General features: G+C 44.9%; 1 protein-coding gene across 5 annotated transcripts in view; it reads right to left on the bottom strand.

Moving 5' to 3' along the window:
* The window catches only part of ARMC3 (armadillo repeat containing 3), a 287,743-nt gene that overhangs the window by 12,516 nt on the left and 251,810 nt on the right, over nt 1–23,417 (bottom strand). For all 5 annotated transcript variants that reach the window (XM_063921586.1, XM_063921589.1, XM_063921588.1 and 2 more), the window contains one exon: nt 23,082–23,177. In XM_063921586.1, coding sequence (XP_063777656.1) covers nt 23,082–23,177 — 96 coding nt within the window. The remainder of the gene's footprint in view (nt 1–23,081; nt 23,178–23,417) is intronic.

The raw sequence follows: 23,417 nt of genomic DNA, 5'->3' as shown, positions 1-23,417 counted from the left end.
GATGAGTATTATGGAGTCTATTTATTAATATTAGCTTTATGGCCATAAAATTTAGCATTGCCTATTGCTGCATATACTGCGATTTGGGAAGCTTTTACAGGACTATATATTAAGGCACTCATACGGGGACAGTTGCCACATTAAGTGACTGTCCCTGCTAATTTAAAAATCTATACTTTGAATGCTGATGGCAAGCAGTGAAAGTTTATACTGCCAGGTACAGTCTGGGCAGAATTACCTTGCATCAGTAACCCTTTGCTCCATTGGATCCAGGGGGGCCCACACCACATACATTGCACCCATATTTTAATACTTACCACTCCGGAGTCCAGCGTAGGGTGCTGTAGCCATGGCAAAAATCGAAGCCAAAATAGCCACCACACATTCACAGTAGTGAATTTGGTCTCCAGAACATGGCGGGCGCCATGTTTCTGGAGACCTGCGCTTGCACAGTAGACTCCAGCACGATGCCAGACACAGTGGCAGAGGAGGGGACTCACCCAGAGTCTGCACAGGGGCTCCCTCCTCTGTTAAAATGCCCATGCTTTGATCATATATGTGCACTGTGAAGGCCGGAGACCGTAGAGGTATCTGATGAGACCTCTCTTCATGGGATGCAGTAAATTTACCTACAATCAAAATCCCAACGGTCAAAATCCCGACAAGTGACCGACTGTCAAAATCCCGACAAGGGTGAAAATCCCGACATGGTCAAAATACCGACATTTAAAATACTGACAAGGTCAAAATACCGACATTTAAAATGTTGACAGGTCAAAAAGTCGACATGAGTTTTTCATGATTTTTACATTGATACTCATTACACAGGGGTCTAATTTATTAAGCCTTGGACAGTGATAAAGTGGAGAGAGATAAACTACTAACCAACCAGTTCCCAACTGTCATTTTTCAAACACAGCCTGTAACATGGCAGTTAGGAGCTGATTAGCTGGCATTTTATCTCTCTCCACTTTATCTCTCTCCAAGGCTTAAGGCCCGTACACACTGGTTGATATATCGGCCGTTCTCTTGAACGGCCGATATATCGCGGGACCGTCGGCCAGTGTGTACGGCCGATACGTCTGTGAACTCCGTCGTTCACAGACGTATCGCGTCGGCCGTGCAGCACAGCCGACGGCCAATATATCTACCAATATACTGGCGCGTCGCTGTGTGTGTACGGGGCGGTCTGCCGACCGCCCGTACACATGCTGCGGCAGCCGGCGGTGATTGACAGGTGAACTAGGCATGCGTGTGTACACGCCCGCCCAGTTCATGACGTCAGTCCCCGACGGATCGGGCAGTGTGTATGCACAGCACACTGCCCGATCCGTCCATAGATATATCTGCAGATCAATTGATCTGCAGATATATCTATTAGTGTTTACCCACCTTAAGACTTTCAACTTCCAAAGCAACACCTTGATGGTCTGTGTGGGCAAAGAGGTAAACAAATAAGAAATACCTTAAATTCATGCTCATATTGGGCTAAGCTATTGTGTATGCATGACCATCAGGGGAAATGTGTCAAAGCTTGGAGAGAGAGATAAAGTACCAACCAACCAGCCAATCACCTTCTGTCAACTGTTCAAACACAGCGGTAAAATGACAGTTAGGAGCTGATTGGTTGGTACTTTATTTCTATCTACTTTTGTCTCTCCAAGCTTTGATACATCTGCTCCATTCAATTAAAATGATGGTATGTAATGTCATTGTGAGGCACTAAACAAACTGTCTATATGACAGCAGACATTTTGTAGGCTAAACCAATCACCTTTCATGCTATACGTTCTCTAGGACCTGAGGGAAAGAGGCTGTGAGGCATTTAGTGATCACTATTATGTTATGAATTGACAGGCAGAGTTCTCATAAAGCTTAGTTCAGAACACAAAATGGCAGCCAATCCTGGGCATGAGTGCTGGCTACACTACGGATGGTGTAATGGTGAGCATTACTGCCTCACAGTACTGAGGTCATGGATTCGATTCGCACCATGGCTCTAACTGTGTGGAGTTTGTATATTCTCCCCATACTTGCGTGGGTTTCCTCCGGGTACTCCGGTTTCCTCCCACAATCCAAAAATAAACTGGTAGGTTAATTGGATCCCAACAATATAAAACCTAACGTCAATGTGTGTGCGTGTACATGTGGTAAGGAAAAATAGATTGTAAGCTCCACTGGGGCAGGGACTGATGTGAATGCCCAAATATTCTCTGTAAAGCGCTGCGGAATATGTGTGCGCTATATAAATAGCTGGTAATAATAAAATAAATAATATGTACATGAAAAATGAAGCAATCAGAATTTTTTCTCTAGGATGGAATTATTTAATAAAGCGATGAATGTTTACAGAGCAGGGCTCCCTGTAAAGCAGGGATGGGGAACCTTCGGTCCTTCAGCTGTTGTTGAACTACACATACCAGCATGCTTTGCTACAGTTTTGCTATTTGGCCATGCTGAAACTGTTGCATGGCATGCTGGGATGTCTAGTTCAACAACAGCTGGAGGACCGAAGGTTCCCCATCCCTGCTGTAAAGGCTAATGGGCTGCCCCGAAATCCATGACACGACGCCCTACAGTTACAGAACACGCGCTTCTATTTAGTGATTTGTGAATTCATGTCTTTCAGCAGAGGATCTCTCTGTGCTGTAGAAAATAGTACATGATTCTAAACGCACATGCTTTCCATTACTTATCATAAAGCAGAAACATCTGCCAAAAGAACCGTCTTACAAATGCTATGGTGTCTTAGGTGGTACATGGAAGACAAATTATCGCTTTGTTTGATGGCACACGGTGAGTATAGCCCACCTTCAGATGCTGGTAGTATCTGCAGCCTACAGTGTACTCACGTTATATAGATAGCATGCTGAGTCAGGATTGCAACACAACAAATACAATAATAGCCACACACTAACACACAACGGAACAAAAAAATCCTATCTGTGTCTGTGGGTGTATATTAGTTCGGGCGCAGATACTGTTTCTAATTACTTTAAATGATCAACAAGAATAAAAAACTTTAATGCAGCTCCCACTTGGTATTCTGAACTAATACCAATAAGTTAATTACAATAAATACATAGAAAGAGAGCGCATGAAGTTTCAATTATTTTAATTATATTTAAAAAAACAAGAATTGTCTAATCAACATATGCATATTATTACTTAAAAATACAATGAGAACAATACCCTCTATTACACTGTTACAATAATATTAATTTTACACACCTATCTATAAAAGTCCACGTTACTGTATCAACTTGTGGTCACAGCTTGGTAGCAATTTAGGTTCCAAAATCACTTTTGTGGCAGTTCATGTAGCTATAATAGCTGTCTGTCCCGCATCATCCAAAGCCACTCGCTTAGATGGATAAATTTGTATTTATTCAAAGGGACATGTTAGATCCTGCAACAGTATGGTTAGTTCCAAGTCTCATACTATGAAATCATGCAGACAGGTATCAGTATATGCTCATATTCTTTGTCACATGTATTAGCATATAACCAAAATATATAACTGTTGTGGATTCAGGAACCGTGTCTCACCTCATCTGTTTCCAGAATAATGTATAGCCCACCGTGATACTCTCCTGCTGGGAATGCTGTTAACCCCTTCTCTGGGTAAAGATGACACAGACCAAGAGCCAGCTCCCGGCTGCAGCGCTGTGCTGTTGCGCTATCCCCGTTACAGCCGTCCGTCTCCTCTTTGCCGTGGCACAGGCAGCATATGCGTGATGTTTGGAGCGGAGCTCAGCTCCCGGCTGTAGCAGCGTGCCGCTGGATAGTACCTTAATGGGGCTGAGTATCTTATTTCCACGGAGGTTGTTAGGCGGACCCGGTGAGTGAATGTCACTGGAACTTGATGAGGCAAGCTTGAGGCGGTGTGTGTTGTCCCACGATCCGAGGGTTTGTCTCAGAGTACTAAAGCAGAGTGCTCTTAACGCGTTTCTCCATTGTAAAAGTCTAACGGTTTCATCAGAAGATAATCACCCTTCTTTAGCACCTCTATTTAAACTAGAAATCCTCCAATTCATAGCTTCTTTTCATTATCGGAGGCATGTGTGTTTTAGGTGTGTATGCACACAATTATCTCCTTGTGACCAACTCCATTCAGCAATTAAAAAAGAAATTTAATATAATGTATACTACTAAATCACGGTTATAATAAAAGATACATTATCTGAATTTAAACCAAATAAAGGCAGCACGCGAGAGGTAGAGACCAACTTATCTAGTTTCGCCAGAGGAGACAGGTGGATAAAACAATTTATCCTTTCTTATCCAGTTGTGTCAGTTTGGCTCAACATGAAGAGCCCCCGACCTACAGCCAGCCACCCCGGGTTCAAGTCCCACACAGTCCTCAATTGTACACTGGACACTTTATTGTTTTCCTATATTTATAATTTATCATATCCACTTGTCTCCTTATAGCAGCATATTATCTAAATTAAATAGATATCCATCTATTTATACTTCTAGAGGATCTCATAATACTAATTTTACCTAAACCAAGCCATGTATATATATATGTATATATATATATATATATATATATATATATATATATCTTTCCAACCATTTATACTTTACTAGCATAAAGATAGTAAATATAAAATAAAAATGAAAAAATAAAAATAAAAATACAGGGTCTATTCTGTATGGTTCAGAGAGGGAGGGGGAGGAGGGGAAAAGAGGGGGGAGAAAAGGAGGATACAGTAGTCCTGGAAAGATGACACAGAGAGAAGAAGTGCAGATGTTCTTATCTCATATGTTGTTCATTTCTATGTTGTCATTTAGACCCAAAGGAGATAGAGAGCCCAAGGAGAATATCCAAAAAGCCTCTCTCTTGCAGAGGCGATTAAACCTATCCCCACCTCTAGCGGTGACGGGTATATGCTCAATGCCCTGCACTTCTAGACCATCTATTTTACCCTGATGTTTTCGTTGAATATGCATTGACAGACTGTGTCTTTTTACTCCTTTAGCTATATTACGTTTATGTTCTAAAAATCTTGTGTTTAATTTACGAGTAGTACGACCTACATACTGAATGCCACACCTGCAAGTTATTAAATAAATTACATATGTGGCATTACAGTCTATTCTACTCTTGATCTCAAAGTCAGAATCGTATATAGTGGAATGAAAACTAGTACTGTTATGTTTAATAAATTTACAGGTCATACAGCCCGCCCGTCCACACCTAAAACAGTCCTTTCTCTAACGTCCTAGAGGATGCTGGGGACTCCGTAAGGACCATGGGGAAGAGACGGGCTCCGCAGGAGACATGGGCACTTTAAGAAAGAATTTAGTTCCTGGTGTGCACTGGCTCCTCCCTCTCTGCCCCTCCTCCAGACCTCAGTTTGATTTTGTGCCCAGAGGAGCTGGGTGCTTTTCAGTGAGCTCTCCTGAGTTTGCTGATAGAAAGTTTTTTGTTAGGTTTTTTATTTTCAGGGAGCTCTGCTGGCAACAGACTCCCTGCATCGTGGGACTGAGGGGAGAGAAGCAGCCCTACTGTCTGAAGCTAAGTCCTGCTTCTTAGGCTACTGGACACCATTAGCTCCAGAGGGATCGGTACGCAGGATCTCACCCTCGCTGTCCGTCCCAGAGCCGCGCCGCCATCCCCCTCGCAGAGCCGGAAGACTGAATCCGGGGGAGTATGAGAAGCAAGAAGACTTCACAGGCGGCAGAAGACTTCGTGATCTTCACTGGAGGTAACGCACAGCACTGCAGCTGTGCGCCATTGCTCCACACACCTACACATACTCCGGTCACTGTTAGAGTGCAGGGTGCAGGGGGGAGGGGCGCCCTGGGCAGCATTTGGGACCTCATTCTGGCAAATGAACACATATATACAGCTGGGCACTGTATATATGTAGGAGCCCCCGCCAAAGAAATAAAATTTAAGCGGGACAGAAGCCCGCCGCCGAGGGGGTGGGGCTTCTCCCTCAGCATTCACCAGCGCCATTTTTTCTCCACAGCACGCTGAGAGGAAGCTCCCCAGGCTCTCCCCTGCTGATACACGGTAGAAGAGGGTTGAAAAGAGAGGGGGGGGGGGGGGGGCACATAATTAGGCGCAAAAAAGTATATAAACAGCAGCTCCTGGGTTAACATTAAGTTACTGTGTTATTCCTGGGTTATATAGCGCTGGGGTGTGTGCTGGCATACTCTCTCTCTGTCTCTCCAAAGGGCCTCGTGGGGGAACTGTCTACAGAAAGGACATTCCCTGTGTGTGTGGTGTGTCGGTACGCTTGTGTCGACATGTCTGATGTGGAAGGCTATGTGGGAGAGGAGAGGGAGCAAATTAATGTGGTGTCTCCGCCGACGGCGCCGACACCTGATTGGATGGATATGTGGAAGGTTTTAAATGATAATGTAAATTCCTTGCATAAAAGATTAGACAAGGCTGATGCATTGGGACAGTCAGGGTCTCAACCCGTGCCTGATCCTATGTTGCAGGGACCGTCGGGGTCTCATAAGCGCCCACTATCCCAAATTGTTGACACAGATACCGACATGGATTCTGACTCCAGTGTCGATTACGATGATGCAAAGTTACAGCCAAAGTTGGCTAAATCACTCCGATATATGATTATAGCAATTAAGGAGGTTTTGCACATCACAGAGGAAACCCCTGTCCCTGACACAAGGGTTTATATGTATAAGGGAAAGAAACCTGAGGTAACTTTTCCCCCCTCACACGAACTGAATGAGTTATGTGAAAAGCTTGGGATCTCCAGATAAAAACCTGCAGATTTCCAAACGGATTCTTATGGCGTATCCTTTCCCGCCAACGGACAGGTTACGATGGGAATCCTCCCCTAGGGTGGCCAAAGCTTTAACACGCTTATACAAAAAGGTAGCCCTGCCGTCCCAGGATACGGCTACCCTCAAGGATGCTGCTGATCGCACACATTCGGGTACCTTGCTCAGACAGGCAATCGCGTCGGCCTGGGTCTGTAGTGCAGTAGCGGCATGGACTGATACCTTATCAGAGGAGTTTGATACCCTAGATAGGGATACTGTTTTATTGACCCTGGGGCATATTAAAGACGCTGTCCTTTATATGAGAGATGCTCAAAGAGACATTAGTCTGCTGGGTTCTAGAATAAACGCTATGTCGATTTCTGCCAGAAGGGTCCTGTGGACTCAGCAATGGACAGGTGATGCCGACTCAAAACGGCATATGGAGGTTTTACCTTACAGGGGTGAGGAATTGTTCGGTGAAGGTCTCTCGGACCTGGTCTCCACAGATACAGCTGGAAAGTCAAATTTTTTGCCTTATGTTCCCTCACAGCCTAAGAGAGCACCGCATTATCAAATGCAGTCCTTTCGTTCACAAAGAAACAAGAAAGTCCGAGGTGCGTCCTTTCTTGCCAGAGGGAGGGGCAGAGGAAAGAAGCTGCACAATACAGGTAGTTCCCAGGAACAGAAGTCCTCCCCGGCCTCTGCAAAATCCACCGCATGACGCTGGGGCTCCACTGGCGGAGTCGGGGCCAGTGGGGGCGCGTCTTCGGAATTTCAGCCACATGTGGGTTCACTCCCAGGTGGATCCCTGGGCAATAGAAATTGTGTCTCAGGGTTACAAGCTGGAATTCGAAGAGGTGCCTCCTCGCCGGTTTTTCAAATCGGCCCTACCGTCTTCCCCCCTAGAGAGGGATTTAGTGTTAAATGCAATACAAAAATTGTACCTTCAGCAGGTGGTGGTCGAGGTTCCCCTCCTTCAACAGGGAAGGGGTTATTATTCGACCATGTTTGTGGTTCCGAAACCGGACGGTTCGGTCACTCCCATATTGAATTTAAAATCTCTGAACCTATGCTTGAAGAGGTTCAAGTTCAAGATGGAATCGCTAAGAGCGGTCATCACCAGCCTGGAAGGGGGGGATTTTATGGTGTCACTGGACATAAAGGATGCGTACCTTCATGTCCCCATTTATCCACCTCATCAGGCGTAACTAAGATTTGCGGTACAGGACTGTCATTACCAATTTCAGACATTGCCGTTTGGTCTCTCAACGGCTCAGAGGATTTTCACCAAGGTAATGGCGGAAATGATGGTGCACCTGCGCAAGCAGGGTGTCACAATTATCCCGTACTGGGACGATCTCATAAAAGCGAGATCAAGAGAGCAGAACAGCGTATCTCTTTCACTGAAAGTGTTACAACAACACGGCTGGATTCTCAATATCCTAAAGTCGCAGTTGGTTCCTACGATTCGTCTGCTTTTCTTGGGCATGATTCTGGACACGACCCAGAAAAGGGTTTATCTTCTGATAGAAAAAGCCCAGGAACTTATGACTCTGGTCAGGAACCTTTTGAACTCAAGACAGGTGTCCGTGCATCATTGCACTCGAGTCCTGGGAAAGACGGTGGCCTCATACGAGGCCATTTCCTTTGGCAGGTTCCATGCGAGGACTTTCCAATGGGATCTGTTGGACAAGTGGTCCAGATCACATCTTCAGATGCATCGGTTGATCACCCTGTCCCCCAGGGCCAGGGTGTCGCTCCTGTGGTGGCTGCAGAGTGCTCAACTTCTGGAGGGCAGCAGATTCGGCATTCAGGATTGGATCCTGGTGACCACGGACGCAAGCCTCCAAGGTTGGGGAGCAGTCACACAGGGAAGAAATTTCCAGGGTCTTTGGTCAAGTCAAGAGACTTGTCTGCACATCAACATCCTGGAACTAAGGGCCATATACAACGCCCTACGTCAAGCGGAGGCCTTACTTCGTGACCAACCAGTTCTGATCCAGTCAGACAACATCACCGCAGTGGCTCATGTAAACCGCCAAGGCGGCACAAGGAGCAGAGCGGCAATGGCGGAAGCTACCAGAATTCTTCGCTGGGTGGAGAATCATGTAAGCGCACTGTCAGCAGTGTTCATTCCGGGAGTGGACAACTGGGAAGCAGACTTCCTCAGCAGACACGACCTACACCCGGGAGAGTGGGGACTTCATCCAGAAGTCTTCGAACAGATTGTGAGTCGGTGGCAACTGCCACAGATAGACATGATGGCGTCCCGCCTCAACAAAAAGCTACAGAGGTATTGCGCCAGGTCCAGAGACCCTCAGGCAGTAGCGGTAGACGCCCTCGTGACACCGTGGGTGTTCCGGTCCGTCTATGTATTTCCTCCTCTTCCTCTCATACCCAAGGTGTTGATAATAGTAAGAAGAAAAGGAGTGAGAACAATCCTCGTTGTTCCAGATTGGCCACGACGGACCTGGTATCCAGATCTGCAGGAAAATGCTCACGGAAGATCCGTGGCCTCTTCCTCTAAGGCAGGACCTGTTGCAACATGGACCCTGTCTGTTCCAAGACTTACCGCGGCTGCGTTTGACGGCATGGCGGTTGAACGCCGGATCCTAGCGGAAAAAGGTATTCCGGTTGAGGTTATCCCTACGCTGATAAAGGCTAGGAAGGAAGTAACAGCAAAACATTATCACCGTATATGGCGAAGATATGTTTCTTGGTGTGAGGCCAGGAATGCTCCTACGGAAGAATTCCATCTGGGCCGTTTCCTTCACTTCCTACGAACTGGAGTGGATTTGGGCCTTAAATTAGGCTCCATTAAGGTCCAGATTTCGGCCCTATCCATTTTCTTTCAAAAAGAATTGGCTTCTCTCCCAGAAGTTCAGACTTTTGTTAAGGGAGTACTGCATATTCAGCCTCCGTTTGTGCCTCCGGTGGCGCCTTGGGACCTTAATGTGGTCTTGGACTTCCTAAAGTCACACTGGTTTGAACCACTGAAAACGGTGGAGTTGAAATATCTCACTTGGAAGGTGGTCATGTTATTAGCCCTGGCTTCGGCTAGGCGAGTGTCGGAATTAGCGGCTTTATCACATAAAAGCCTCTATCTGGTTTTCCATATGGATAGAGCGGAATTGCGGACACGACCTCAGTTCCTGCCAAAAGTGGTTTCATCCTTTCATATGATCCAACCTATTGTGGTGCCTGTGGCTACACGGGACGTAGAGGATTCCGAGTCCCTTGATGTGGTCAGGGCTTTGAAAATTTCTGTAGCCAGGACGGCTAGAGTCCGAAAAACAGAAGCACTGTTTGTTCTGTATGCAGCCAACAAGCTTGGCGGCCCTGCTTCAAAGCAGACTCTTGCTCGCTGGATCTGTATCACGATTCAGCAGACGCATTCTACGGCAGGATTGCCGTTACCTAAATCGATCAAGGCCCATTCCACTAGGAAAGTGGGCTCTTCTTGGGCGGCTGCCCGAGGGGTCCCGGCACTACAGCTGTGTCGAGCTGCTACTTGGTCGGGTACAAACACCTTTGCAAAATTCTATAAGTTTGATACCCTGGCTGAGGAGGACCTCATGTTTGCTCAATCGGTGCTGCAGAGTCATACGCACTCTCCCGCCCATTTGGGAGCTTTGGTATAATCCCCAGCATCCTCTAGTTTAGATTCCAACATTACCCGTTTTAATACAGAGTATACTAGGAGAGGAGCTAGACCTAAAAATAAAGAACAGACCTTTATCATGGAAAAGGAAAAAGTGAGTGCATCCTCTGGTTCTGCATCTTTTTTAGAGAGAGAACTGTACCCCATTTGGAAGGGGCGAAACAGATTCGCAGTGTTGAGCCAAGACTCACCCAAAAGAAAGGGTCTAGAATCAGAGGATGCAGAGGAGGAAGTAAAAAACACCATCAAAAGTGCAAGAAAAGAATAAGAAATCGAGGTCTGTTCAATTTGTCATCTAGGGTGCTCCGTGAAAGTGAGAAAGCAGTGATAGCTAAGGGGTTAAAGTTCGCTCCAGCACAGAAACCTGAACTTTTTGAGCTCTTTATTGAGCTGAACAGGTTCACTAGGGACCTTTGCAGGAAGCGATATTTTGCGAATAATATTCTGAAGGGTAAAGAGGAAAAACAGCTTCCCATAATTCTAGATAAAACAGATCAAATAGCTCTGAGGACACTTGTGGAACTGCAGAATGAGGGTAATGAGACAGTGAAACTGTTCGATATAGAACAAGAAAATAAAAATATCTTTAAGAAAAAATCAGAATTTTATCCGATGCAACATAAAAGTGGAATGATTGAGACGTTCTATACGCTAACTCTAAATGGCCTAAGAGAAATATGCAATAGGAAAAGAGCAAGCAGGGATAATTTGCATAGAGAAGAAATAAAAGCTCTTCAAAAATTAATGACAGATAAAACAATCATAATTAAGAATGCGGATAAGGGAGGGGGCACAGTGGTGCAGGATAGAAATACATATGAAGAGGAAGCATATAGACAACTTAATAATAAAAGATTCTATTCTAAACTAACCTATAATCCAACACTGGGCTTTGTATGTGACCTTAGGGTGCTTTTGGATAAGGCATATATGGATGGGGCAATCTCCAGACAGGAATATAATTTTTTATTTAATCCTTACCCGGTTATACCCACATATTATCATTTACCCAAAATTCACAAATCCCTCACTGCACCACCCGGGCGTCCCATTATTTCTGGTATTGGGTCCCTAACCACCAATTTGTCTTCTTTTATTGATTCCTTTTTACAGCCACATGTGACCACACTTAGGTCGTATATCAGAGACTCGATGCACTTCTTGAATCTAATATCTACAGTGAAATGGGAGAATAATTATATTTTTTATGACCTGTGACATCGAGTCTCTGTATACAAATATTCCACACTCTGGAGGAGTAGAGGCGACGAGGAGCTTCCTCCTCCAGGAGGACGGCCTAAGTGTGGTCAGATTGAAGTTTGTTTTAGATGCTATTCTTTTTACACTTACTCACAATTATTTCACATTTAATGCACAATTTTATTTGCAGATATTGGGTACCGCCATGGGCACTGAGTTGGCCCCTAGTTTTGCTAACTTGTATATGGGTCGACTTGAGGAGGACCTCATATGGACAGGTGCATATGGGGTGAACTTGGTGCTCTATGGCAGGTACATAGACAACATGTTTTTTATTTGGGAGGGGGATTATGATTCGGCTCAGTCCTTTGTAGACTATTTAAATTTGAATCAATTTGGATTGAAACTCACGAGCATGATACACAACACCAAGATTTCCTTTCTGGACATTGCCCTTGAAGTTAAGAATGGGAATATTACCTCTTCAACTTTTAAGAAGGAGGTAGACTGTAACAAATTTCTTAATTATTCTAGCTGTCATTACCAGCCATGGCTTAGAAACATACCAAGGAGTCAGTATATGAGGCACAGAAGAAATTGCTCGGATATTGAGGATTATAATCAGCAAGCGAGTGCTCTTACCACTGCACTACTTGAACAGGAATATCCTATGGATATTCTAGAGAAAGCAAGAGAACAGGCAAGAGGAGCTGATAGGGAATCCCTCTTAATCCCCAATACGATTAGGTCTAATAATCAAGAAAAAACCAACTCTAGATTGAGGTTTATTACAAAGTTTAATTCAAGTTCAGGGGAAATTAAACAATTGTTGAGAAAAAACATGTCCATTCTAAAAGCAGATAAAATATTAGCACCTATTCTGGTAGAGGAACCAAGGATAGTGTTTAAGAAAGCACGACGTCTACAGAGCTTTTTAACTCCTAGCCATTATGTGGGTTCGACTGTGACAGAGAAGACCAGTGACACTTGGCTTAGTGCGGTCCCGCAGAAAAAGGGCTGTTTTAGGTGTGGACGGGCGGGCTGTATGACCTGTAAATTTATTAAACATAACAGTACTAGTTTTCATTCCACTATATACGATTCTGACTTTGAGATCAAGAGTAGAATAGACTGTAATGCCACATATGTCATTTATTTAATAACTTGCAGGTGTGGCATTCAGTATGTAGGTCGTACTACTCGTAAATTAAACACAAGATTTTTAGAACATAAACGTAATATAGCTAAAGGAGTAAAAAGACACAGTCTGTCAATGCATATTCAATGAAAACATCAGGGTAAAATAGATGGTCTAGAAGTGCAGGGCATTGAGCATATACCTGTCACCGCTAGAGGTGGGGATAGGTTTAATCGCCTCTGCAAGAGAGGCTTTTTGGATATTCTCCTTGGGCTCTCTATCTCCTTTGGGTCTAAATGACAACATAGAAATGAACAACATATGAGATAAGAACATCTGCACTTCTTCTCTCTGTGTCCTCTTTCCAGGACTACTGTATCCTCCTTTTCTCCCCCCTCTTTTTCCCTCCTTCCCCTCCCTCTCTGAACCATACAGAATAGACCCTGTATTTTTATTTTTTCATTTTTATTTTATATTTACTATCTTTATGCTAGTAAAGTATAAATGGTTGGAAAGATATATATATATATATATATATATATATATATATATATATATATATACATGGCTTGGTTTAGGTAAAATTAGTATTATGAGATCCTCTAGAAGTATAAATAGATGGATATCTATTTAATTTAGATAATATGCTGCTATAAGGAGACAAGTGGATATGATAAATTATAAATATAGGAAAACAATAAAGTGTCCAGTGTACAGTTGAGGACTGTGTGGGACTTGAACCCGGGGTGGCTGGCTGTAGGTCGGGGGCTCTTCATGTTGAGCCAAACTGACACAACTGGATAAGAAAGGATAAATTGTTTTTATCCACCTGTCTCCTCTGGCGAAACTAGATAAGTTGGTCTCTACCTCTCGCGTGCTGCCTTTATTTGTTTTAAATTCAGATAATGTATCTTTTATTATAACCGTGATTTAGTAGTATACATTATATTAAATTTATTTTTTAATTGCTGAATGGAGTTGGTCACAAGGAGATAATTGTGTGCATACACACCTAAAACACACCTGCCTCCGATAATGAAAAGAAGCTATGGATTGGAGGATTTCTAGTTTAAATAGAGGTGCTAAAGAAGGGTGATTATCTTCTGATGAAACCGTTAGACTTTTACAACGGAGAAACGCGTTAAGAGCACTCTGCTTTAGTACTCTGAGACAAACCCTCGGATCGTGGGACAACACACACCGCCTCAAGCTTGCCTCATCAAGTTCCAGTGACATTCACTCACCGGGTCCGCCTAACAACCTCCGTGGAAATAAGATACTCAGCCCCATTAAGGTACTATCCAGCGGCACGCTGCTACAGCCGGGAGCTGAGCTCCGCTCCAAACATCACGCATATGCTGCCTGTGCCACGGCAAAGAGGAGACGGACGGCTGTAACGGGGATAGCGCAACAGCACAGCGCTGCAGCCGGGAGCTGGCTCTTGGTCTGTGTCATCTTTACCCAGAGAAGGGGTTAACAGCATTCCCAGCAGGAGAGTATCACGGTGGGCTATACATTATTCTGGAAACAGATGAGGTGAGACACGGTTCCTGAATCCACAACAGTTATATATTTTGGTTATATGCTAATACATGTGACAAAGAATATGAGCATATACTGATACCTGTCTGCATGATTTCATAGTATGAGACTTGGAACTAACCATACTGTTGCAGGATCTAACATGTTCCTTTGAATAAATACAAATTTATCCATCTAAGCGAGTGGCTTTGGATGATGCGGGACAGACAGCTATTATAGCTACATGAACTGCCACAAAAGTGATTTTGGAACCTAAATTGCTACCAAGCTGTGACCACAAGTTGATACAGTAACGTGGACTTTTATAGATAGGTGTGTAAAATTAATATTATTGTAACAGCGTAATAGAGGGTATTGTTCTCATTGTATTTTTAAGTAATAATATGCATATGTTGATTAGACAATTCTTGTTTTTTTAAATATAATTAAAATAATTGAAACTTCATGCGCTCTCTTTCTATGTATTTATTGAGTCAGGATTGCTTGCTTGGGATTATCCTGATCATTGGGACATAGCTGCCCCTATATGGATGGCTACAGGTGCACACCGCTCACCACTGTCCAGTGTGACCAATCACATGGGTGGGTGCATGGATCTGGTGGCATGGACAGATCTAATATGGAAGACTACATGCTGAAGGAGTGCAGTCATCAGGGAACCGGATTTTCAGTCAGTCAGTAAGATTTTGACCAGCACCGATCACTCTGAGTAGAGATTTCCGAGATTTAGGTATATTTTGGCCTAAAACAAACAAATAGGGATTCCACCAATGGGGGTAATTCCAAGTTGATCGCAGCAGGAATTTTGTTAGCAGTTGAGCAAAAACATTTGCACTGCAGGTGTGGCAGATGTAACATGTGCAGAGAGAGTTAGATTTGGGTGTGGCGTGTTCAAGCTTTAGGACTACCTGGTGTGCACTGGCTCCTCCCCCCATGACCCTCCCCCAAGCCTCAGTTAGGATACTGTGCCCGGACGAGCGTACACAATAACGAAGGATTTATGAATCCCGGGTAAGACTCATACCAGCCACACCAATCACACCGTACAACTTGTGATCTGAACCCAGTTAACAGCATGATAACAGAGGAGACTCTGGATAGATGGCTCACAACAATAACCCGATTTAGTTAACAATAACTATGTACAAGTATTGCAGACAATCCGCACTTGGGATGGGCGCCCAGCATCCACTACAGACTACGAGAAATAGAATTATCGGTAAGTAAATTCTTATTTTCTCGGACGTCCTAGTGGATGCTGGGAACTCCGTAAGGACCATGGGGATTATACCAAAGCTCCCAAACGGGCGGGAGAGTGCGGATGACTCTGCAGCACTGAATGAGAGAACTCCAGGTCCTCCTCAGCCAGGGTATCAAATTTGTAGAATTTAGCAAACGTGTTTTCCCCTGACCAAGTAGCTGCTCGGCAAAGTTGTAAAGCCGAGACCCATCGGGCAGCCGCCCAAGATGAGCCCACCTTCCTTGTGGAATGGACTTTTCCAGATTTTGGCTGTGGCAGGCCTGCCACAGAATGTGCAAGCTGAATTGTATTACAAATCCAACGAGCAATAGTCTGCTTAGAAGCAGGAGCACCCAGCTTGTTGGGTGCATACAGGATAAACAGCGAGTCAGATTTTCTGACTCCAGCCGTCCTGGAAACATATATTTTCAAGGCCCTGACTACGTCCAACAACTTGGAGTCCTCCAAGTCACTAGTAGCCGCAGGTACCACAATAGGTTGGTTCAGATGAACACTGAAACCACCTTAGGGAGAAAATGAGGACGAGTCTTCAATTCCGCCCTGTCTGAATGGAAGATCAGATAAGGGCTTTTACAGGATAAAGCCCGCCAATTCTGACACGCGCCTGGTCGAGGCCAGGGCCAACAACATGACCACTTTCCATGTGAGATATTTTAACTCCACAGATTCAAATGGTTCAAACCAATGTGACTTTAGGAACCCCAAAACTACATTGAGATCCCAAAGTGCCACTGGAGGCACAAAAGGAGGCTGTATATGCAGTACCCCTTTTACAAACGTCTGAACTTCAGGAACTGAAGCTAGTTCTTTCTGGAAGAAAATTGACAGGGCCGAAATTTGAACCTTAATGGACCCTAATTTTAGGCCCATAGACACTCCTGTTTACAGGAAATGCAGGAATCGACCTAGTTGAAATTCCTCCATCGGGGCCTTACTGGCCTCGCACCACGCAACATATTTTCGCCAAATGCGGTGATAATGCTTTGCGGTTACATCCTTCCTGGCTTGATCAGGGTAGGGATGACTTCATCCGGAATGCCTTTTTCCTTCAGGATCCGGCGTTCAACCGCCCTGCCGTCAAACGCAGCCGCGGTAAGTCTTGGAATAGACAGGGTCCTTGCTGGAGCAGGTCCCTTCTTAGAGGTAGAGGCCACGGGTCCTCCGTGAGCATCTCTTGAAGTTCCGGGTACCAAGTCCTTCTTGGCCAATCCGGAGCCACGAGTATAGTTCTTACTCCCCTCCGTCTTATAATTCTCAGTACTTTTGGTATGAGAGGAAGAGGAGGGAACACATACACTGACTGGTACACCCACGGTGTTACCAGAGCGTCCACAGCTATTGCCTGAGGGTCCCTTGACCTGGCGCAATACCTGTCCAATTTTTTGTTTAGGCGGGACGCCATCATGTCCACCTTTGGTTTTTCCCAACGGTTTACAATCATGTGGAAGACTTCTGGGTGAAGTCCCCACTCTCCCGGGTGGAGGTCGTGCCTGCTGAGGAAGTCTGCTTCCCAGTTGTCCACTCCCGGAATGAACACTGCTGACAATGCTATCACATGATTTTCCGCCCAGCGAAAAATCCTTGCAGCTTCTGCCATTGCCCTCCTGCTTCTTGTGCCGCCCTGTCTGTTTACGTGGGCGACTGCCGTGATGTTGTCCGACTGGATCAGCACCGGCTGACCTTGAAGCAGAGGTCTTGCTTGGCTTAGGGCATTGTAAATGGCCCTTAGCTCCAAAATATTTATGTGAAGTGATGTCTCCAGGCTTGACCACAAGCCCTGGAAATTTCTTCCCTGTGTGACTGCTCCCCAGCCTCGCAGGTTGGCATCCGTGGTCACCAGGACCCAGTCCTGAATGCCGAATCTGTGGCCCTCTAGAAGATGAGCACTCTGCAACCACCACAGGAGAGACACCCTTGTCTTTGGTGACAGGGTTATCCGCTGATGCATCTGAAGATGCGATCCGGACCATTTGTCCAGCAGGTCCCACTGGAAAGTTCTTGCGTGGAATCTGCCGAATGGAATTGCTTCGTAGGAAGCCACCATTTTTCCCAGGACCCTTGTGCACTGATGCACTGACACTTGGCCTGGTTTTAGGAGGTTTCTGACTAGTTCGGATAACTCCCTGGCTTTCTCCTCCGGGAGAAACACCTTTTTATGGACTGTGTCCAGGATCATCCCTAGGAATAGAAGACGTGTCTCGGGATCAGCTGCGATTTTGGAATATTGAGAATCCAACCGTGCTGCCGCAACACTACTTGAGATAGTGCTACCCCGACTACCAACTGTTCCCTGGATCTTGCCCTTATCAGGAGATCGTCCAAGTAAGGGATAACTAAAACTCCCTTCCTTCGAAGGAGTATCATCATTTCGGCCATTACTTTGGTAAAGACCCGGGGTGCCGTGGACAAACCAAACGGCAGCGTCTGAAACTGATAGTGACAGTTCTGTACCACAAACCTGAGGTACCCTTGGTGAGAAGGGTAAATTGGGACATGGAGGTAAGCATCCTTGATGTCCAGAGACACCATATAATCCCCTTCTTCCAGGTTCGCAATCACCGCTCTGAGTGACTCCATCTTGAATTTGAACCTTTGTATGTAAGTGTTCAAGGATTTCAGATTTAAAATAAGTCTCACCGAGCCGTCCGGCTTCGGTACCACAAACAGCGTGGAATAATACCCCTTTCCCTGTTGTAGGAGGGGTACCTTGATTATCACCTGCTGGGAATACAGCTTGTGAATGGCTTCTGCTGCAGCCTTTTTCCTCTCCCTCTGCCACGGGGCAGAAATGAGGAGTCTTTTGCCCGCTTGCCCTTATGGGGCCTAAAGGACTGCGCCTGATAATACGGCGTCTTCTTATGTTGAGAGGCTACCTGGGGTAAAAATGTGGATTTCCCAGCCGTTGCCGTGGCCACCAGGTCTGTTAGACCTACCCCAAATAACTCCTCCCTTTTATAAGGCAATACTTCCATATGCCTTTTGGAATCAGCATCACCTGACCACTGTCTTGTCCATAACCCTCTTCTGGCAGAAATGGACAGCGCACTTACTCTTGATGCCAGTCTGCAAATATCCCTCTGTGCATCACGCATATATAGAAATGCATCTTTTAAATGCTCTATAGTCAGTAATATACTGTCCCTATCTAGGGTATCAATATTGTCAGTCAGGGAATCCGACCAAGCCACCCCAGCACTGCACATCCAGGCTGAGGCGATTGCTGGTCGCAGTATCACACCCGTGTGAGTGTATATACATTTTTAGGATATTTTCCTGCTTTCTGTCAGCAGGTTCCTAAAGGGCGGCCGTATCCAGGGACGGTAGTGCCACCTGTTTAGACAAGCGTGTGAGCGCTTTATCCACCCTAGGGGGTGTTTCCCAACGTGCCCTATCCTCTGGCGGGAAGGGGTATGATGCTAATAACTTTTTAGGAATTAACAGTTTTTATCGGGGGAAACCCACGCATCATCACACACTTCAGTTAATTCCTCAGATGCAGGAAAAACTACCGGCAGTTTTTTCTCACCCAACATAATACCCTTTTTAGTGGTACTGGTATTATCAGAAATATGTAAAACATTTTCCATAGCCTCAATCATGTAACGTGTGGCCCTACTGGAAGTCACATTCGTCTCTTAATCGTCGACACTGGAGTCAGTATCCGTGTCGGCGTCTGTATCTGCCATCTGAGGTAACGGGCGTTTTAGAGCCCCTGATGGCTTTTGAGACACCTGGACAGGCACAGGCTGAGTAGCCGGCTGTCTCATGTCATCAATCTTTTGTAAAGAGCTGACACTGTCACGTAATTCCTTCCATAAGCTCAGCCACTCAGGTGTCGACTCCCTAGGGGGTGACATCTCCATTACAGGCAATTGCTCCGCCTCCACACCATTTTCCTCCTCATACATGTCGACACAATCGTACCGACACACAGCACACACACAGGGAATGCTCTGATAGAGGACAGGACCCCACTAGCCCTTTGGGGAGACAGAGGGAGAGTATGCCAGCACACACCAGAGCGCTATATATATACAGGGATAACCTTATAGAAGTGTTTTTCCCCTTATAGCTGCTGTTTTATTAATACTGCGCCTAATTAGTGCCCCCCTCTCTTTTTTAACCCCTTTCTGTAGTGTAGTAACTGCAGGGGAGAGCCAGGGAGCTTCCCTCCAACGGAGCTGTGAGAGAAAATGGCGCCAGTGTGCTGAGGAGATAGGCTCTGCCCCTTTTTCGCGGACTTTTCTCCCGCATTTTTATGGATTCTGGCAGGGGTTAAAATACATCCATATAGCCCTGGGGGTTATATGTGATGTATGTTTGCCAGCCAAGGTGTTTTTATTGCTGCTCAGGGCGCCCCCCCCAGCGCCCTGCACCCTCAGTGACTGCAGTGTGAGGTGTGTATGAAGAGCAATGGCGCACAGCTGCAGTGCTGTGCGCTACCTTGGTGAAGACTGATGTCTTCTGCCGCCGATTTTCCGGACCTCTTCTTGCTTCTGGCTCTGTAAGGGGGCCGGCGGCGCGGCTCTGGGACCGGACTCCGAGGCTGGGCCTGTGTTTGGTCCCTCTGGAGCTAATGGTGTCCAGTAGCCAAGAAGCCCAAGCTGGCTGCAAGCAGGCAGGTTCGCTTCTTCTCCCCTTAGTCCCTCGATGCAGTGAGCCTGTTGCCAGCAGGTCTCACTGAAAATAAAAAACCTAAAACTAAACTTTCACTAAGAAGCTCAGGAGAGCCCCTAGTGTGCACCCTTCTCGGCCGGGCACAAAAATCTAACTGAGGCTTGGGGGAGGGTCATGGGGGGAGGAGCCAGTGCACACCAGGTAGTCCTAAAGCTTTACTTTTGTGCCCAGTCTCCTGCGGAGCCACTATTCCCCATGGTCCTTACGGAGTTCCCAGCATCCACTAGGACGTCAGAGAAATTCACTTTCCAAATAGCTCTGTGTATGGGCTGTGTAATGCTGCACTACCATTATGTAAACACTATTTCTAAGACGTTTCCTTCTATTCCGAAGGCTATTCTTACAGGCCAGAAAACTGTGGGGTCTGTGAGTGGGAGGATCAATAAAAGACTATGGCTTGTGATTAGTCATCCTACAAATGGAATACGATCGTTGGGTCAACACTGCTTAGGTCGACATGGTCAATAGGTCGACATGTACTAGGTCGACAGGTCAAAAGATTTTTTTCATACTTAACGATCCACGTGGACTACGATTAGAACGGTAACCTGTGCCAAGCGCTCGCCATGCAAGGGGACACGGTGCACTAATTGGTGTTCCCCGTCACTTTACGAAGAAAACAATGCCCAAAAAAGTTTTTTTAAAAACCATGTCGACCTTTTGACCAGCCGACCTAGTATATGTCGACCTATTTTAAAATAAAGGTAACATTTATGTTGATATAATATGGAGATTGCCTTCTGTTATTATTAGACACTGTTTTGTGAAATATGTCTCAAGATTGTTTTAGCTGGAACAACAGATGTTCCAAATTAACTGTGAAGGCCCATACACACTTGACGATGCACACGTCGTTAACGACCGTCGTTAACGACTTCCCTTGAACAGCTGAGCAAACGACATGAGCATACACACTACCAACGACCAAAGACCATTCATCGTTGAAGCATCCAAGCTGAACAGTTTATTAAAATAATGAGCTGGGAACAGGGCTGGTGAACAGTGGCTTGGTCGTTGGTCGTTCACACCATACACATTCAACGACGTCTCTGGTCGGTAACGACCGTAGTGGAAATTGAGCATACATGCTCCACAGATAAGCGAGGGTCGTTAACGTCCCGCGGGGCTGCGCATCGGTGGTCGTCGGATGCATACACACTTGACGATATAATGAGCGACGTCGTTGATGAGGGCTGAAATGAACAACGTCGCTCATTTTATCGTCAAGTGTGTATGGGCCTTAAGGGTATATAAAACACATCAGTGTGACATTGGACTCATGCTCCTGAGGAAGCTGGCAGTTACTGGACCAGCGAAACACGTTGAGATAAATTCTGCAGGACCACAAGCGTTGAACCCCCCCCCCCCCCTATCCACACCTCTGGTATTGTCCATGGACTCTCTTGCAACTTGGATCTTCGCTTCAATTGAGATACCATGGGGACTATTCCTGAAGGATCTGGTAATGTTTATCTGTAAATGAACTTGTGAGCATATGTGGAACTGAGTCCTAGCCAGATTCTGTGACTTATGATAACTACGGAGGGGAAAACCAGTGGCACAATTATCTATGATATTAAATGTCTTACAATATTTTCCTTTTTAATTGAGGAATAGAAAACCTCATTTTATGAATGTGTAATAAAATGTATACATAATTAACTGTGATATTGGTGAAATTGTCCCTTTATTATTTTAATTGACAGCCGGCGTCAGTATCCTTCCTTCTTTGTATTTATATATCCAGGTGATTTGACCTCCCCTTTCAGGCTGCCGTTGACAGCGCACTCTCTATTTTGTAACTCTTCTATGTCGACCTATTGTCCCTATCGACCTAATGCATGTCGACCTTCCATGGTCGACCTAATGACTGTCGACCTAAGTTGTGTCTATCCAACGACCCATACCCCCTACAAATGATTTCCCTCAATGCAATAGAAGCAACCCCTAGGACTCTGACTAGAGGCTATGGGACCTTATAAAATATCTTTCCTAGCATGTAGTGCAGTTAATTTTACAAGATCTGATGTCCAGACGATTATATTACCTTTTTCCAGCTGAGACACAAATACACTACATGTACATGTACACTAAATATTGTTTAATTAAAACAATTACATTACAGAAAAGCTGACAGAGGTTACTGATATTTTAATTTGAGAGATGGGATTTTTTAACAAATGAGTGCTAAGGACGAGAGGGACTCATCCTTAGCAGTTGCCTCAAAAAGCTGCTCTGCAGACAAAAACAACCTATACCTGTACTACAGAAAGTGTTCAGGAGTTTACAATTTATTTATACATTTTTATGCCTAAAGTGCCACAAAAGTTATATAGCGTTGTAAATAGGCGAATAACATACAGAATTACATGAGTACACAATGAACAGTATAGAGAGATACAGACAAGAAACAGAGATATACATAACTACAACCCACAAAATGCAGAATTATATTACAAGAAAAGAGAAGAGTGGTCCGTACTTGCTAGAGCTTACATTCTAAAGGGAAATGGAAGCACAGATGGGCATGGGGAGCAAAGCAATGGGGAGCAAAATTTTGAGAGCTAGGAGACAGGGTACTAGGCTTCAGGGAAAAGATGAGTTTTTAGGCATATTTAAAGGCTGGGAGGCTAGGTGAAAGTCTAAATGATTTTGGGAAGTCATTCCAGAGGTGGTTGTTATATTTATGGAGAAATTATAGGAAGTATATGGAGAACCCTCCCCCCACAGTGTTTTATAAAATCATATAACTAATATGCGGAAGAGGAAAATAATACAGCTTTATTCTGAATAAGTAAAGCATAATACTGTATGGCTATAGGGTGTATATATATATATATATATGAAAATACCTTGGAGTTCTGTCTTTTAAACCACTTCTGCTTAGAGAAGGAGACCGACCTGTATGAGTGTCTTGCTTTTCGTCTACTGGAGATTGAGCATTGATACTAGAACAATAAATATTTATATTTTAGTATGTTGGTTTCAACCTGCAAAATGAAATAATTAGTGTGACAGTAACAGTGATATTATGCTATTACATTATACTACTGTATAGGTTAGAGATGTGCACGGACCCCCCATGTTTTAATGTTAGCAAAACCACCCTTGGTGTTTTGTTTTTGTTTTATGGTTTTGGCAAAACCAGCCTCACATGTTTTGGTTTTGGATCTGTTTTTTTTTTCTTC

Source organism: Pseudophryne corroboree, chromosome 5, assembly GCF_028390025.1.
Source record: "Pseudophryne corroboree isolate aPseCor3 chromosome 5, aPseCor3.hap2, whole genome shotgun sequence".
In the NCBI taxonomy this organism is placed as follows: Eukaryota; Metazoa; Chordata; class Amphibia; order Anura; family Myobatrachidae; genus Pseudophryne; species Pseudophryne corroboree.
Note: the sequence above shows the minus strand (reverse complement) of the source record. Positions and strands in the feature narration are given on the sequence as shown.